The following is a 19,153-nucleotide window of genomic DNA, read 5'->3' on the forward strand; positions in this document are numbered from 1 at the left end:
TTATTCTACGAGTGGTGTGAGATGAGAGTTGTCGGTCGCGTATAACGAAGTGACAATTCTTGACTCAAGTGAATTGACTCGCCATGTAAACCAAATGTTGAGTCACTCGAGTGGAAAATTCGGGTTTATTCTACGACTGGCGTGAGGTGACAATTGTCGGTCTCGTATAGCGAGGTGACAATTCTCGACTCGAGTGAAGTGACTCTCCATTTGATTTACACAGCGAGTCACTTCACTCGAGTCGAGAATTGTCACCTCGCTATACGACACCGACAATTGTCACCTCACGCCAGTCGTAGAATAAACCCAATTGTCACCTCGCTATACGAGACCGAGAACTCTCGCCCCACTCGTAGAACAGACCCAATTACTTCATTTGTGCCCAAGTAGCATTAGTAGCTGAGTAACAGCTTAGTCAGGTGAAATGCGTATATTTTTGCTGAATAAACTGTTATCTAGCCAAAAATGTTGATTGCGACTCAAGTGAAGTGACTCGCTATGTAAACCAGATGTTAACTCAATTCACTCGGGTCGAAAACTCTGTGTTGTTTTTTCATAAGGGCTTATCTGCATTCATAGATTTCTCTTCATCGTTGCCACCGGATGAATCAATGTTTTATACAGGGCGAATTTTGTTTCCGTTTGCAAGCTGCGGGACCTAAGCTGGTTACGTAGTCCGTAAAAGGCCCTATTTGCTTCATTACAAAAAATATTATAGATTTATCTAATTTAGCGAAGTTATCAGCAAAAGAGAGGATCGATGAAGAAAAATCGCTTATGTCAGATAGGCCCTATTGAAGTATCAGCTCAGAATTGTCACTTCGCTGTACGAAACCGAGAACTCTCACCTCACCCCACTCGTAGAATAGACCAAATTACTTCATTTGTACCCAAGTAACATCAGTAGCTTAGTCAGCTGAAATGTGTATATTTTAGCTAAATAAACTGTTATCTAGCTAAAATTGTTACTTGAGAGGGTCTTCCTGAGCCTTTTGATAATGTTCGTGGCCATAAAGCAGCCATGTTGAAGGGTTCAATTACCGGATGGTCCAGAATCTTTACTCTATCAACATTTAATTGACTTGCTTGGACAGAGTATTGCCAAGAACAATATGATCAAAGTTGCTCACCGTCGATCTTACGCCGTAACGCACCATTTCAAGGTGATCCGACCACGTTACGGGCTGTTGTCCTTTGACTGTTGGAGCTTCGATATCTGGTCAAGGAGTCATTAATATAATCTAGCCCCTGTGTCCAAATGGAAAGTTGCAATTGAAATGAAATGTTACTGTCACTCTTTCAAGGAATTTGCAAACTTTTGCGAACACAATAATTCATACAACTTGAACAGAATGAAGTTTCACAGCACGATATCATAGCATACTTGAATAGTTAGCAAATGGATGAGCAGTTTTAACCAACTTTACATTCTATTAGCTGGCAGCACTGCTCAAGTAAAATGCAGTCAACCAAATGGACCATTGAAATACATAGGAACGCCTTTTGAATTTGAGCTACAAAATATCGGTTTGAATTTTACACATTTTACTTGAGAACCAAAAGAAGTTTTTTGTGGAATACAGATGTATTTATACTAAATAGTATAAAAATATCAGGAGTATGCACGCAATTTTCTTTAGAAATTTATTAAGATAGTTTTTCAGATATCTATTACTATGTAGTAATGATCATTTATCGAAATTCTCCTAGAAATTCCACTTAAAATTCATATGAAAAAACTGTTTGTGGAATTTATTCACATATCTCTAAGAAATGTTCCAAACATTCCTTCAGGCAATTTTTCAGTTGTTATCAAGGAACTTTTTAAAAATTCATTCAGGGCTATTCAAGGCATTCTTAAGAAAAATCAAGAGTTCTAAGTACCGAAAAACGTAATATATTTTTTGTATACTCTGAAATTCGAAATGATAATTAAAATGATGACGCTTTAATTCCTTCATGATGAATGGAAATTTCGTCATGGTGTGACAAACCGATCGTCCAATCACGAAATGTGGAGAGTTGACTAAATGCATATTCGCAGTATATTATATCGAAGGATTTTTACTTTTTGTTCCTTGCATACATTTACACGATTAGTCGAGCACTTCGTTCTCATCAATCGCCTTCCTAAGTGCCATATACGGTTTGAGTATCATTTCCTATTCTCATTTGGATTTCACATAAAAAAATTGGTCGATTGGTCTTAAATTCACAGGAAAATCAACTGATTTTCAAATCGTAATCCCGAGTGTACAGATTTTTAGATTTACGAAAAAGAAGCCGGAGAAGAAATATACTCCCAAGAAGCACCTTGGCCATAAATTCGTAGCAGTTCCACTAAGAAAACACATGGAGAACAAATTACGACAGCAGTTTCCAAATTCATGGGAAATGTTACGTATTAATGGACGACACACTTGTTGTAAATAGGTCGCGATAACAGTTGTGTGACGTAAAAAAAGTTACCGCCATAAATTATTGGACAGAAAGGGTGCTTCTTGGGGACACAATACGCACACAAATAAAGTATTCAGATGTAAGGAGAAACTGGTTAAAAGTAAATGGTAAATAATAATCGTAGTCAAACAAGCTATTTATAAGAGAACAGAAACTAGATAAATAATAGAATTACTCATCCGTGTAAAATGTGTAGTCTACTGTTACAAGATGTCAGCAAATGATGGTTGAACTTGGAGTGACCGATTTTCTGTTAGCGTCTGTTCACTGTTTTGAATGCATCACATATGATCTCTAATTGTTTAAATAATGTATTTTTTCTCGATTTGTTTCAATCAATAGTATCAAATATATTTTACACAAATCTCTATCAAAAGCTAGAACTCTACTGACATTTGTGTAGGGCAAATAACAAAAAAAGAAACATTTAACTTCAATACAGCGAAAAATGTAAAGTGAAAGTGAGCGATAGTAAATATATGTTAGTTCGAAAAAAACATAAATCAACAAAAACAAAATAAATAATCTACACACATAATATATAACCGAAGCTGTTGTATAACCGAACGCAAAACAAACAGAAATCACGAAACCGCAAACAGAACAAATCAGTGTAAATATATCAATCAAACTAAAAAAATAAAACATCCACATTGAAAACCAATAGAAAACAAACTGATACCACACTTAACAACAAAAAATGCAGAAAACTTTGTTGAAGAATGAAGAAAATACATAGTTGTTTACACAATTGCCAAAAAACCAGAAACATTAAAAGAAAAGAAACAGTCAACTATAAACAAACGAGAAACAAAAAAAAAAAGAAACCATGATACGAATCAGTGTTGAAAGAAACCGAAAACGAAAAGCACAAACTAGACAAGTAGTAAAACGCGAGGTTAGTCGGATAAGCATTGTCAAAATAAAAATCAAACATTAGGAAGAACACTAACAAAAGAAAACTTATACCTTATGTAGAGCGCAAACCACACGCAGTTATCCGTGTCAGTGAGCGGTGGGCGACGAGTCCGAAAGTCTCACCGGAACGAATGGATTGTGGCCCTTTTTTAGCTAGAGTAATTTGTGTCTTCTTAAAGCTTTTTTAGAGCATGTTCGGTTGCGAGACTGAGTCAATGTGTGTGGTGTGAACGCGATTTGGTTTGCCAGCGAGAAATATTATTGGAAACGAGCTTAGTGGTACAAAGGCGATTTTCCCCTAACAGAGAGGAAAAAGAAACGACAGAAGACACATTCATTTGCATTTATTCCAACGAGGGGCGATGGGGGTGTGCCACGCTTCAACCAAGAGCGTAGAGTGAACACCCCTAGTCCTAGTTTTGTAGTCTTATCGAGCATGAGAGATTAGGTGCTGTTTTTTGTCTGCCAATGAATTTATGGTAATATCGTAGAGATTGTTATGCAAACTGGAAAAAGGAAACAGTCACAATCAGAACTCTTGATCGAATACATTACTCAATTAGTTGAATTACTTGTCAAGCTGTGGTAGAAGAGGAAGGCGACGTTGTACACGAGAAGGATAGAAGTTCAGTTAGGTACTTAAGAGATGTGAACAAAAAAAAAACTACGATAAATACCAGATCGGATGTTGTTATTCCTGGCTACCTTCGGCATACAGACACAATGAATAGTGTGAAGGTAGAAGACAGAAGAACATATATATTATACATATATAGATAAACGCGCTGAGATAATACTAGACAGAGAGAGATAGAAGCAGCCAGATATATATTAATTACAGAAACAAATGAATAAACAATGCAAGAAGAATATATATGAAAGAATACAAAGTAAACTTTGAGAAACCGAAGGTAAAGTGAAATTACTTTATTGAGATGATAATTTTCATAAATAAATGTTTGTATATGTACAAATTGTGCTGATTGTCTTTTATTTCTTTCTTTCTTTTATTTATATTTTTTTCACTTTCTCGCCTTTGTTCACGCTCGTTCAAATCTACTCAAAAGAGAGTAACTTTGACTCACTTTTGAAGTTTCAAGTTAGCTGTCAAAAGTGAGTAACTTTTTACTCAACCATGGAAGAAAACGACCTTACTCACTTTTGAGTAAATACAAACATATTTGACTCACTTTGTAAACGTCAAAGACTTGCACGCTCGTTCAGATCTACTCAAAAGTGAGTAGATTTCGACTCACTTCGGAACAAAGTGAAACTGCTCAAAAGTGAGTAACACCATCGTTACTCACTTTAGAGTAACATAGTCAAATGTCAATATGGGAGTAACACTTACTCACTTCGTTTAATCTGAAATTTGCGAAAGTGAGTAGATGTCACTCACTTCAGGAAATAATAATTTTGGAAATAAATGTATTATGTTATTTATAAAATCAGAAGAAATATACAAAGAGCATAAAATTTATTAATTATCTCATACATAATACATAATAATAATACATGATAACAAGTAAAAAAATTGTGATATTTGTGTTGAAATTTTCGCTGCTCTGGTGTAAGTGTTCGTAGTTCAGTGTGGATTGTTTTTGAGATTTTGTTTTTATTTGAATCGTAAATTTTGTAAAAAGACAGTGCAGGTAGTGTCCGTATATGTTGTGCAGTTTTCTCCGTCAGTTAGTCCAATGTTAGGCCATAGTAGAACAGTCCACCGTATTGTACCATCATCCACCATCAACTTCATTAAAGCAGTTTCCAATACCCACCACCAGAGCGACGAACAGGATAAGATTGGTAGCCAAAACGGGAAAAGAGACAGAAAACCAATATGGACCGTCTAACGGATACGATGTTTCCCGAAATGTCTAGGTCACTGACCGAACGTCTAAGGACAGTGACCTAAGAAGCATCACGTCACTAATCAAGTAACCATCAACCGATAAGGTTTATTTAATTTTGCTCCAGCAGTGTGAATTGGTGGAAAAGAAAGTGGTGAAGTGTGTCGTGCGGAGATGGACAGCAGGTAACAAGGTTCGTCTCCCAATGCCACTCTAGAATCTAATGGCAAATTTCTGGATTCCTAGAGCCCCGCTGTTTTGGACAGAACTTCGGTTCTGGCGGTTCATCATCCAACCACCGCCCCCCCCCCCCCTTTTACGTTGGGCAGTTCCGGCGAAGACGCCGTTGACCGAGTCCGTCACCATACTCGGAGGCTCAGGGAATGGACGAGGTCCAGAAATGCCGCCATCGTCATCCCAAATGGAAGGAGAAGAAGCCGACAATCAGAGTAGACGCAGCCATGGAGAAGGTCGAGGTGATGGATGGTGGAAGAAGAGGGGCCCCGAAAGAAGTGAAGTAGTGAGAAGAAAGGACAGGTTAGAGTAGGATTAAGAAAGTGGGAAAATGAAGGAAGTATGAGCCGGAAAAGTCCGGAATAAATAAGTAGTTTGTGTGTCGAAACCAATAAGACGTGAGTTTTTATGTGTGACAGTGCGAACATTCCCTGCCTCGCGAAAATTGTAATGAATAAGCATGCCGACCCTGAGGTCATGTTTCAGGGAGTCTCAGGAAGGCTCCCCTCTGAGCTAACCAGCAGTTACACTTTGGCGCCCAACTTAAAATCGTCTTATCGGCAGTTTTTTGAAAGGGTCAGTTCGGAAGATCGCACTGGATTAAACTGGTTTCCACGGAGGTCTCTGGTAAAACTTCCAGGCCTTCACAAACTTTACTTACCACATTTGGACTTACTCTTTCTTCTTTCACAGTTTGCAAAATTATTTCATTTGCAACGGAGGGGTTCTGTTGTCCAGTAACATTGTGATCATTAAAACGATTGTTCAAAAAGAACGTCGGAGTTCAAAACTAGTCATTTTTTAATATTAATTTCCTACTGGAGCAATTTTATGTGTTTGTGATGTGATTTCGGACGTGTGAAATGAAAAGGCCGAAAAGAACCATAGATTTTATTTACAATGAGTTATGTGTGATTATCTGTATAATTAGAATTTTCAAATTTTCTAGATTTTCGAATTTTTTAGGCATTTTCAACTTACTAGGTTATCAAATTATGCACTGTGATACTCTTAGCTCGTAATTAGTTCTTTTTAATTTCAAATTTCATTGCAAATTACGTTGCGCGACAACACCCATTCAGAAGTGGTGATTGATATGATGAGCATTTTCGTCACAGTGGAGTTGAAACACCTGAAATGAAACAAAAGTGAATTATTAGTTAACTGAAATGTTTCATAAATGAAACTCATTGAGGATTCCGACAAATTGCATATTGCAGTCCTTGAGAGAGAAGAGAATAAGTAGATATTAGTAGAGCATCACTAGAAGTGAGAGTTTGATGTTTGAGAAGAGTTGGGTTTCCACACACAAACGAATGTTTGCGTGTTGGAGACAGGTTTTTATCAATGAACCATTTAGAAAATCTAATTCTTTTAGGTAAGAATTCCTAGAGTTTTCTACAATGTTGTTCTCCCGGTCAAAGATTTGCCTCAATCTGATTTGGCTGTGTTTTTTTGTTTGGTATCAGTCCTAGTACTGCGAATTTGAATTCGGGTACTAAGGCCAAATGATTTTCAGACTCTGTTGAGAGTAAAATGAGAGCAGGTATGCTGAAGAAGCAGTAAGAGTAGCTACAAGACCACTAGGTCTCTCACATACACTGATAGCTGACTACTTGGAGATGAACTGAAAAGTTAAAAGTTCTTCTTTTTCAGGGATTCCGGTAGAACACTAGAGGTGTCTGAGAGGAAGCCGGATTGTGGGTTTCTTGTAGTTATAGGAGCAATGAGAGTTGCTAAGTTTACTCACCGAAAGTGAGATCATGTGAGTGTTGCATAACTCGAATCCAGAGAAGTTCGTCTCAGCACGGACAGAGTTCCTGAAAATAAGAAAGACGTAAATAGGCAAGTGTGAAGCGAATGGGTAGTGCAACTGGTATGGATAGTTACCTCTGTTAATAGTTCTTCTAGAGCCACTATTCCATCCAGTCTTCGTACGCGATGCTCTTCGGATGCTTGACCTCTTCGACGTCTTGTCTCAATGCTGCGGAGGCAGTGATTGTAAGAAGATTCCTAGGAAGTTTTAATGTGTATTAATTGGGCCCATGTTCATGAAGATCTACTCACTGAGTACCCATTGTGGTGATGAGACAGAAGGACGTCTACTAGCCTTCATTATCGGCAACTGTCCTGATTGTAAACAATCGTTTTATCAGGTGCAGTGTTAAAGCTGAATGAAGCCATTAAAGATGAATGGTCGTAGTACCTAAAAGAAGAAGCATTGATTGCGTGTAAATTTGTGTTGTGAGAGTTTTGGTTGTGAAGTGTTTCCTGTTAATAGCTTTGTCTAGGAGGACTTCCTAAACCAAATACTCGTTAATTAAACCAAAAATGAGATTTTTCTCTTGTAAATTTTGTAAATATTTTGCATGATGGCCATTTCTTTATTTTAGTTTTTGTGCATGTGTTGTAAATTTAGTTGAATTGTTATGAGTTTTATTATGTAATTTTTATCAATTTAATTTATTGTAGGATAGAAATTGGTAGGAATATTAAGGAGAAAATTTTTCAAAACTGAATTCAAATGAACCCACAAAATTATACCAAAGACTAGCAATAATTAAAGAAATTCTATCATAAAATTTGTTTGAGAGGCATAGAACATAACCTCACTCTTCAATGTTATAATTAATTACTGAAATGTGATGGACTTCAATTTGAGAATTTATACCTCTCTAGTGAAAATCCATTTTCCGGGTTGATTTTGGCCGTCAATCTACGGGGATATTTCACTGGCCGGCAAAGTAACAATTCTCAGATAAAATTTCATCGCACTTACCTCATGATCATCACCATCTCAGTTGCATCCATTTCACAACAATCAATAGTTTGACATTTCGAAATCACCACAATAGAAACACACACTTATAGACACTGTTTGAATCAAATTCGAAACAGGTAGTAATAGAACGACCGTAACTCCGACAAACCGGTGAAAGATTTCACATACTTGTTGAACCGTATTATAGCGTAACTTTGCTCCATTTGTTTCAAAACTGTAAATAATTGTAAATATTGTGATAAAAGTTGAGTTGTAAATTTAGTTTTGTTGTGTAAATAGCTTTTTAAACAATCGTATGGATAAAATGTGAGTCTTTTGGAGGTTGCCAAGTGTGACACTTGTGCATTTGATCGCTGGAGACCAGAGCATTTGCGTTGACGGTCAGTACAGAGTTAATCTCTAAATTGTGAGGAGTTGGAAACAACGATGAAAACCTATGACCCCGATACTCTACCGTTAAACTCACTAGTCCAAAAATAATGTTTCATAAATGTTTTTCTGAATGGCTTAATCTAGTACGTTTCAAGTCAAATGTTTTGTTAACTACCGTCAGTTGAAGTGATTTTGTTCTGGTGTTGAGTGATTTGTGTTGGTAGGTTCAGAGTGACGTGTTACCGGGGAGGTCTTGTGTAATCTGTGGAAAAATATTTACTTCGTAAATATTTTTACCCGAGCTGGGAGAGAGTGTAAGTGTTCGTAGTTCAGTGTGGATTGTTTTTGAGATTTTGTTTTTATTTGAATCGTAAATTTTGTAAAAAGACAGTGCAGGTAGTGTCCGTATATGTTGTGCAGTTTTCTCCGTCAGTTAGTCCAATGTTAGGCCATAGTAGAACAGTCCACCGTATTGTACCATCATCCACCATCAACTTCATTAAAGCAGTTTCCAATACCCACCACCAGAGCGACGAACAGGATAAGATTGGTAGCCAAAACGGGAAAAGAGACAGAAAACCAATATGGACCGTCTAACGGATACGATGTTTCCCGAAATGTCTAGGTCACTGACCGAACGTCTAAGGACAGTGACCTAAGAAGCATCACGTCACTAATCAAGTAACCATCAACCGATAAGGTTTATTTAATTTTGCTCCAGCAGTGTGAATTGGTGGAAAAGAAAGTGGTGAAGTGTGTCGTGCGGAGATGGACAGCAGGTAACAAGGTTCGTCTCCCAATGCCACTCTAGAATCTAATGGCAAATTTCTGGATTCCTAGAGCCCCGCTGTTTTGGACAGAACTTCGGTTCTGGCGGTTCATCATCCAACCACCGCCCCCCCCCCTTTTACGTTGGGCAGTTCCGGCGAAGACGCCGTTGACCGAGTCCGTCACCATACTCGGAGGCTCAGGGAATGGACGAGGTCCAGAAATGCCGCCATCGTCATCCCAAATGGAAGGAGAAGAAGCCGACAATCAGAGTAGACGCAGCCATGGAGAAGGTCGAGGTGATGGATGGTGGAAGAAGAGGGGCCCCGAAAGAAGTGAAGTAGTGAGAAGAAAGGACAGGTTAGAGTAGGATTAAGAAAGTGGGAAAATGAAGGAAGTATGAGCCGGAAAAGTCCGGAATAAATAAGTAGTTTGTGTGTCGAAACCAATAAGACGTGAGTTTTTATGTGTGACAGTGCGAACATTCCCTGCCTCGCGAAAATTGTAATGAATAAGCATGCCGACCCTGAGGTCATGTTTCAGGGAGTCTCAGGAAGGCTCCCCTCTGAGCTAACCAGCAGTTACACTGGAATGGATCCCCGAATGTTATAAATATCTGGGGCATTGATGAAAGTCATGGAGGATGTAGTTTGACCGATCCAGTAGCCTTCCCGGTTAGACTGTAAAGAATTGATAATTAGTCCAATAAAAAGAACGACGGTAAAATTTACAGTTTATATTTTTTTTGCGGTTATTTGATCAAAACCTTGGTCATTTTCAATCCGACCTCGCTTCTCTTGATATCAGGATTATTGACTTCGCAGCACTAATCTGGAGTTCGCCGGTTGGACTTCCGAAGCGCTCTGCCGGCTCGGCTTTTATCTCGACTGTTTTTGAAAACAGTCCGACATCACGGCGACGGAAGAAATTTCACCACAACGGAGGATTTGTCAGTTCGAGCGCGCGAAATTAGCGAGCGTGTGTGAAACTACATCCTCCATGACTTTCATCAATGCCCCAGATATTTAAAAAATCCGGGGATCCATTCCAGAGCAGCGAAAATTTCAACACAAATATCACAATTTTTTTACTTGTTATCATGTATTATTATTATGTATTATGTATGAGATAATGAATAAATGTTATGCTCTTTGTATATTTCTTCTGATTTTATAAATACATATTACATTTATTTCCAAAATTATTTCCTGCAGTGAGTGACATCTACTCACTTTCGCAAATTTCAGATTAAACGAAGTGAGTAAGTGTTACTCCCATATTGACATTTGACTATGTTACTCTAAAGTGAATAACGATGGTGTTACTCACTTTTGAGCAGTTCCACTTTGTTCCGAAGTGAGTCGAAATCTACTCACTTTTGAGTAGATCTGAACGAGCGTGTTTATAAGTACTTCTCTAACTGTCTTACCCGTAACGCGGGTAGATCACCTTTTCGAGGTGCGTTACGGGGTAAGATCTACCAATTTGAACCCTAGTCTCATCTTGTTTGTCGGACTAGGGTAATATGTTCTGGTTGTTTGTGAATCATCAGTTTTCATTTAACCATCGAGCAATAAACATCGGAATCGGTAAAAGTTAAAGTGATTTTTTTTTTCTTGGACAGCCGAAACATAAATAGCCTTTTTCAAGGCTTCTGAGTTGTTGGGATTTATTCCTCGAGTCGAGCTATCGTCAGCTGCTGTTCCTGCTGGCACTCTATTCAGAGGAAGGAGTTGCCCATCCGTCAAGTGTCCGTGATCGGACACTGGTAATTCAAGGATTCGCGGTACAAAGTCCTTGTAACTGGCAATAGTTTCTGAAATTTAATCTATTCAACCCAGCAGACAGTCAAAGCCTTGGAGTTGGTCAGTCCCGAGACTACACTTGAAGCCAGGATAACAATCATGAGTGTTAACTCTACAAGGACTGTTAAGTACTGGTAATTCAAGGACTCACATGAATGCTGATTACTAAACAAATTTCCTAGCTTGATACGGTTTTGCTGCTAGCACAAAGCCCCTTTTTTTCTAGTATTTTCTGGGACTAAACTAAAAGCGAAACAAGGATGGGACTAGAGTTTCGTTGCATGGTCAAATATCAGTAGTACCGATTCGATTCCTCAGAAATTAAATCGATTATGTTTGCTAAGGGGCGCGCCTTTGCTGAGATGTAAGTTTCAATGAAGGGTGTAAATAGCGGGACCTTTTCATCACATTCGATTTTTATCAGTCTCTGAGGAATCAAGACACGAACTGTACAGAAATCGATGCTTCATTACCTATCAATGGACATGCACAATTGTCACCTAATTCGACTCGTCTCACCTCACACGCCGCGCAGAATAAGCACATCCATCAAATCTGTGCTCACCAGTCGTTTTCTATAGCTAAGCTGCATGTCTGGGCAATATTTCAAAAAAAATCGTAGGGCCCGTTTTGAAGTTACGCCCTTTTGATTGCATAAGTCCACCAATTCAAAGGAAATCTGAGATATTTCAACGGATTTTCATTGGCCGTGATTAACAGAAGAAATGAGCCATTAAAATTTGGTAAGTATTTTTAGTTATTTGTAACTTCTGGACGAAGTTTTGAATAAGAAGATCGTTGAAATTTTGAGTTACGCCCTTTTTGAAGTGTAACTATTAAAATCACCAATTCCAAATAGATAAATTGGGCATTCTAATACCGCTAAGCATGTTCAAATGTTTTCAATGACACATTGCACTCACATGCCGTCAATATCTTTCGCAATGAACCGATTTTTCATAGGCTCAAGTGATATAAGGCATTACGGAGCCAATTTTATATTGCTATTATTAGTCATAAAATATAGTTATACCCCAACTAGCTGCTCCCGGCTATTCTGGCTAACTTTGTAGTGCCCCAAAACTTAAACCGCACTATTGGCCAAACTGTGGCACTCTTGACCACTAGCAATACTTTTGTGATCATTTGTAGCATACATTTCAACATTTAGGTTTTTCACAAATCTATAAATACCAGGTCTTTTCGATCTCAAAAATACGTAAGAGTCCTGGATCCTGGAATACAATAGTGAAAGAATTGTATAAATGAATCAACCCATTCTCAAGCCAAATCGTGAAGAGTAAGCATCAATGCTTGAAATACGCTTAAGAAAAGAAGAAATATTCGGTATTGTTTGGATTCATTGATTATTAAATCATAACATTTGCAGAGCTGAATTTCACATGTATTCCATAAAAATCAATACTCAAATCAAACCTCTCTTGAAAATATTCCACCCCGAGTTTCATTAACCCGAGAGTCATCAGCATAAACGCACCATTATGCTGAATGCTATTGTCCCGAATTTATATTTACCTTGAATAACATTGCCCCGTGCTAATGGAATTTGAAGTAAACCCATTCTAGAAACTGGAACTCGTGGTTATGCTCTTCACGTTCCATCGGGGTAATGGAATTCAGAGGGGTTCAATTTAAAGAAGATCTAACCTCCAGTTTTTGTTACCGGAAAATCTTTAATTGTTCTGTGCCCGTCTTGGTTGCCTGCTAATCTATCTACCATAACGGAGTTAGAATCCTACACAAATTGATGATTTATCTCTAAAATTTCATTTTTACCATCGCAAACTTTGCCTGTGAAGTAAAGACTCACCCGTTGCTATAATTAGTGAAGACAAACGAAAAAAAAAAATACTTTGCTAAACAAACATTTCATAGATGACAAAGACAATCAGCTAAAATTAAGCTCTATACTGCCCATAAATGCATAACAGTCCCACGTGACTTTTTGTCATTTTTTAGTTAATTACGGGAAACGTCATTAAATTGCATGTACTTTCATTGTATTATAAGAAAATAATACGTTTGTTCTAGAAATGTTAAAAACAATAGCGAACTTGGTCTGTCCCACGTTACTAATAAACGTATGTCAGTCTCGCGACTTTTGTGATAAAGGACTTGCGACAAATTGTGTTGATAAGTAAGTCAAGTAAAAGGAAAATATACTTATCCGTAACCCAGTTGGTTACGGAACCCAGAATGGTCAGAAAAAATCTACGACACACTTAAACGGAAGAATCGTTTGATTCAGCCAGATGAAATACAAAGCTATAGGATTTCCTTGGATCGTCTTCCTCGTACTTGTACCGACACCGTCTTTGAACATCCACTCGTACCACGTACTGGCGTATATAGCTGGTTTGCTCTCGTGAATCCAATGCCTAGAGCAACGTGTTAAGACGAATACGGGTTTTCTTCGGTATTTTAAGCCCGTAGTTCATTATACACCCACAAGTGACAAGCTTTATGCGTAGTATGCACCTGAAACGTAAAGCACTCAAGTAAAATTTCTCCTTTTTACCGAAGTAATTTTGACAGCTGATCCAGTATGGGCGAAGTGTCACTTTTACTTGCGGAATAATTGAGCGGCACATTTTTCCGCTCGGAAAAGTGACAGCTCCCTTTGATTTGTATGGCAAGCGTTACCGACGTTATGAAATCAGCTCTACTTCTCAGCTGCGTACAGCTAAAGTAATTTCGGTAGCGGAATCATTCCTTGACCGTTTCTTATCCTATCCTTTTGCACAGTACTTATGATCAGCGTACCGGCCATTACCTGGTGCGATAATCGACACTTCTTGGCGTTGTGTATCGCTTTCATTTTGTTGTTCTCTTGCGTTTTTGGCAAATTCATCAACGGCTGTTTGACTTCCGTCTGAGTCCATTTAATCAGTCCCCTTCACATATATAGTGTCCTCCAAGGATTTTAAATAGCTTACCCAATGCTACGTCTTCGGTGGAATCTGAAATATGTCGTCGCCGCCAGCATTGCCGTCCAGCGAACTTGTCTTCAGAGCTCGCGTCATTGTCCAACGGGACGCCATCGGCCAAATTCCTGCACTCATCCTCGGAACTATCAGAAGTACCATAACTTTTCAAATAATCGAGAGCAGACATTTTCGCGACTTTGAATGCGGACACTAAACTGTTAAAACAACAATTATACACATGTGAAGACCGATGCATCATAGTAAGCACTGATACTGTTATGCGTTCATTCAAGAGCAAATAAACGCATATCAGTCACGCGTACATTTTTCCGTATATTAACTAAATATTTGAGAAAATTTATAAACAAAATGTATGTAATACTGTAATCGATGGGCCGTATGAATAAAATGTAGTAAAGTTGAGTTTACTACATTCTCGGTAGTAAACGCTATATGTGGAACACGAGTGGAACATGTTTGTGTCATTTTCCTTTCTACACCTTTCGAACATACTACAAACAACGCATTGCTATGAATAAAGGTAGCATTTACTACAAAGCTACTGGTAGTTAGCTTCAGAGGTTGCTACACATGCTTTGAGATTGCGGAATTGAATGGAATAATTTAATTTTGAGTACAAATCATGGGAAAACGATATGAGTTTTGATATTCCGGAAGGTATTTTGAGTTTTGCTTAGGAATTCTGAGGTTACGAAAACATTCGCCCCGCCAATGCTGAGATTCCGGTAAGATTACCGGCAGTGGCAAATTTGTAATATCCGTGTGAATTCTGCCATTACGATAATTATGTTATTTTCTAGGAATTTTAGGATGTCGGTAGGAATTCAGATAATGTAATTCTGAATTTTACGTGTAAATTCTGACATCTCAGATTTCCTTTTGAATTCCGGAATTCCTGTACGAACTTTGAGATTCCGATAGGGATGTCGGATTTTTTATGATAATTCTTGAGGTTTAAATACCATTCTAGGAATATTGCGGGAATATTAGGAATCTGGTAAAAACTCTAGAATTGGGGTGGGAATGGGATTCCGAATATTAATCTTTTGGAATTCTGTGGGTATCTTTGAGACGGTATTTCTGTAAGAACATAAACCTTTTGAATGTCGGTACATATTTTATAGATTTCAATGGGATTTTTTGGGAAATCGATAAGAATTTTAATAATTTCAAAGAGAACCCTGGAGTTTTAGGAGAGATCCTCATTGAATTCTAACGACTACCAATTGGGTCCTAAAATGTTTAATGAAATCATGTTTTTGTTCAATAACACGAAAGAGCATGTTATTGCAATTACTTTAGCAATTTTTCCCGCTCAAATAACGGCTATATTATGTTTAAACTGTAATTTAAAAATTGGGTCCATAAATGAACCTTGACACTTTTGATCATGTTTGACGTTCGGTTAGTCGACAAAAACACCACAGGGGTTTTAGTTTTAACACTGCAACCCATGGGGTTGTTCCTATCTGACATTTCGAAAGGGACACGGAAAACAAAATACACCCATAATTTGAGTTTAAGCCAAGGGGTGTGACAAAATCCAAAAATAACATAAAACAATGTTTTTTGAACTCAAACTAAAGGAAAACATTAGAAAATTGAGTAAACATGTGTTATTGGCCTAAACATAAGCGTTTGGCACTAAAATTGGGACAGGGCTTTAGGACCCTATTGAATCACTACAATTCCCATAAAAATCTCTACATTATAAGGTCTACAAATTCCAAGGATACTATCAGAAACCCCACCAAAATAACGAGAATATCACATAAACACTTAGAACTTCCGGAATTCAACATGCTGTTAAGAAAATACACGGGGAGCATCAAAATTCTACCGCAATTTTAGCAGAATCTCAGTACTGGTGTTAGAAAATATGTGATTCCAAATTTGATAGCTGTAGTCTCAAGATCTCTACTAATTAAGCTAATATTTAAAAAAAAATCATCAATCACTGGCGTTGGCGAAGACCGAAAACCATTCAGAAAATTCTTTGATGTACCATCATCATAAAATCATAGACATAAAGAGAGTACCAGACTAATCGCAAAATTACACTGCAAATCTTGTCAAATTACAGCACCTTCATGATTTTGTGCAAATTGTCGCGTAATCGATTAGATTCCATGCATTTCCGTCATATGCATGATTGTATTAATTTTAGCCGTCACTCTGAATAGATTGTTCTTTACGTGCAGAAACATTCTACACTCTGAATGGAAATTTCTTAACGTGCAGCTTCAGTCACTGCTCATGTTCGAAAGTAGTAAGTACTACATGTTCGAAAAGTTTTTTATTCATACCAAAGTGTAGTAAACTTTGTGGATTTTGTTTTTGAGTAGATGCTACATGTAGTAAAGTTCAACGTTTTTTATTCATATCACCCACTGTGTGGCGCACCCGAACAAAGAAAAAAAAACTGTCTAACGCAATCAATATCGCTCAGATCTGACCATCTTTTTCGATGTTCTCAGGGCCATTCCATTGTTCATCGTAATGCTGCTTTCGCCTTTCAATCAACATCTATTTGTCCGTCAAGTTGTTTCTTCTACACATTTTGGCTTACGTTATGAAGTCATTCCACTGTTCATCATAGTGCTGCTTTCACCTTTCGAACATCACATATGTGTCCTAGTCTTCGCCCAAATGATTTTTTATGAGTGCATCGCCCAGCCGCAGCCTGCTGAGTTGCGTGATGCACGAAAGGATATCGTGTGATGCAACCAGCCGCAGCCGCACGAAACGAGCGCGCAAAAATTTGAGGATGTTTCTACCCGCGAATGGAAGACATCTTTGTTCGCCGTGCTTCCAACGTGTCAAGACGTGTCGTTGCAAACTTAAAGATTCAAGTGGATTCCATTTAACTAAGTCATGTAAATAGTCTGTAAAATAGATGTTTTGAACTGTTAAGCAAGTGTTTTCATCCGGTATCGATTCCCTGGTTGTGTGGTTGTCTCGGAGATACGTCGGTCCGCCTATGTCGAAGTTTTAAGAAATACAGTCCACTCCCGTACAAGAACTTTTTCAAATACGTTATCTTTCTAAGTGATTATGATTCTTATATATCAATTAAACAAAAGGTCCATGCTTACTGGCAACGCGTGGTGGCAAAATTTCGAATCTTGTGATTTTTGTGGGTTTCGTAGCCGTGCGGTTAGTGCCACCAAGGCATTTAGCCGAATCGTGCTAAGGAGTGTGGGTTCGATTCATCGTTTCTGGTGCATAGGAAAGCTTTCAGGTTATTGCTCTGTTTAAAACTCTTGCCAAACCCGACCCGAACACGAAAAAATTAAAATTTCATTTTTTTTCCTCACGACATTCAGATGTTCATCGTAGTACTGCATTCACCTTTCCAACCAAGTTTCTCCGACGAGGACACTCCCATTGTTATCCCTGCAAATTTCAATATGCAACGTGAATTCTGCATGTGATGCAATGATCTTCTAAAAGAACTTCCGTGTTGCATGAGTGCCTGAAATCACCCAATTATCGGAAACAATCAGCATCAAGGATCGTTCGAATTGTTTTAGCACACGCAACAAAACCTACGACGCCGACTTGTACATCACTTAACATATAATAAGACATATTTATTCATTTACTCTGCTTGTTTTGTATGATTTTAAGGTTTACTTAACCGTAAGTATAGTACTCTCTCTTTTTCGTTTACGCATGTAAATTGCATCAAAAAATACGTCTACAACTATATCAAGGGCCGCCTCGTTCAAGTTATGTAGATTATATATAAATACCGACCGATAATGCCTTAAAAATGTATATACGCGCGCGTGCTCGTTTTCTCGATTGGCTCCTCCATCTGAATTTTCACTGCCGGAAAACGGTCATAGGAGCGAGGGAGCACTGTTTAGTGTGTAATACTTTGTAGAATCGATCTCGTTCGGAAGTTTTTAAGGAATAATACGCGTCACTTATCATCGCAGAGGGATGGTGGATTAAAATACATTCGGAAATCTTGCAACATTCGCCAAAACTGCGCTTCCTGTCTGCAGTTCAGTTGCATTCGTGTTCTAAGTTAAATACAGCTAACATTACTACGTTTTTGTATGGTGGCGCTACTCTTTTTTCTATATAAACGATTCACAGTTCGGAATAAATTTCACCATTCATTGGTGGGGTTCATGCTTTTAAAATATATGAAGAAGGCAAAACGAAGGCAGAGTCTTCGTTTGTCTCCTGTAATGTGTTCGTTTGTGTGTAACGTTCTACCTTGATTGAACGCTTGAAGGCATCTCTATCTCTAATGTTCTGCATTATCACACGACGGTTTCGATCGAACTTGGTTTTAGAAGAATTGAAATGTTTTCGTTGCTTAAATGCATTCAAACATTTAACTGTTAAGAATCAATCCAATCAGCACAGAACCTTCCATTTTGCTTCGTGTGTCAAGTTAAGTAAATCGGAAAATATATCACACAGACGCGATGCGAACATTTTCACAAAGAATTTAATAAAAATACTTACCTGTCTACTACTAAATAGCAAATGTCTGTCGCGTTAAAAGTGATAATCGCAATAACTATAAACTAGCTCAAACTTAAACACAACGGCAACAATACTTTCTGCCGCGCCCTGGATGCGCGTCTGTCCACTGGTGTCCTTCGCGGTTCGTGGGTGGTTTCATCGCTAGCTCTGTTATGTCGTGTCATATCTTACTAACTGCATGCTCTGGTTACTGGAAACCTTTCGTTTCCATCAGTTTAGAATTGACTCTCCTTTCGGAGCAGGGACACGGTCGTACCTCCGGTGCCGCCTCCGGTCGAGACGGTTTTGCTGCTTTCGGTCGTGGTGGTCGAATTGTGCTCACCGTTTACGTGACTGGTGCCATGCTTGACCGTGGTGATGACCGATTTGATGATCACCGAGTTGGACGCAGTTTCGGTGGAATCCCTGTAGAGAAAAGCGTGAATTAGTGACATAGGAATTTTTTTTTGGAAAAGCAGGTCTGGTAGCATCTGAGTGTTAAAAATATAA

The 19,153-nt window shown here is 38.3% G+C and overlaps 1 protein-coding gene and 1 long non-coding RNA gene across 10 annotated transcripts in view; both read right to left on the bottom strand.

Annotated features, from left to right (window-relative positions):
* Window positions 1-6,341: 6,341 nt before the first annotated feature.
* LOC5568980 lies at window positions 6,342-8,315 on the bottom strand. 4 transcript variants are annotated; one of them, XR_002499115.1, is made up of 5 exons: window positions 8,242-8,276; window positions 7,537-7,668; window positions 7,353-7,475; window positions 7,213-7,282; window positions 6,342-6,594 (listed from the first exon to the last, which is right to left on the bottom strand). It is a non-coding gene; the product is annotated as an uncharacterized LOC5568980 (long non-coding RNA). The 4 variants fall into 4 exon arrangements; XR_002499113.1 differs by having other exon boundaries at window positions 7,530-7,668; XR_002499114.1 differs by having other exon boundaries at window positions 7,537-8,315.
* Window positions 8,316-17,730: 9,415 nt separating this feature from the next.
* LOC5572601 (protein lethal(2) giant larvae) overlaps window positions 17,731-19,153 on the bottom strand; it is a 93,190-nt gene continuing 91,767 nt past the window's right edge. For all 6 annotated transcript variants that reach the window (XM_001654062.2, XM_021838475.1, XM_021838476.1 and 3 more), the window contains one exon: window positions 17,731-19,069. In XM_001654062.2, coding sequence (XP_001654112.2) covers window positions 18,880-19,069 — 190 coding nt within the window. In that variant the 3' untranslated portion in view covers window positions 17,731-18,879. The remainder of the gene's footprint in view (window positions 19,070-19,153) is intronic.

This window comes from Aedes aegypti, chromosome 1, assembly GCF_002204515.2.
Source record: "Aedes aegypti strain LVP_AGWG chromosome 1, AaegL5.0 Primary Assembly, whole genome shotgun sequence".
NCBI lineage: Eukaryota > Metazoa > Arthropoda > Insecta > Diptera > Culicidae > Aedes > Aedes aegypti.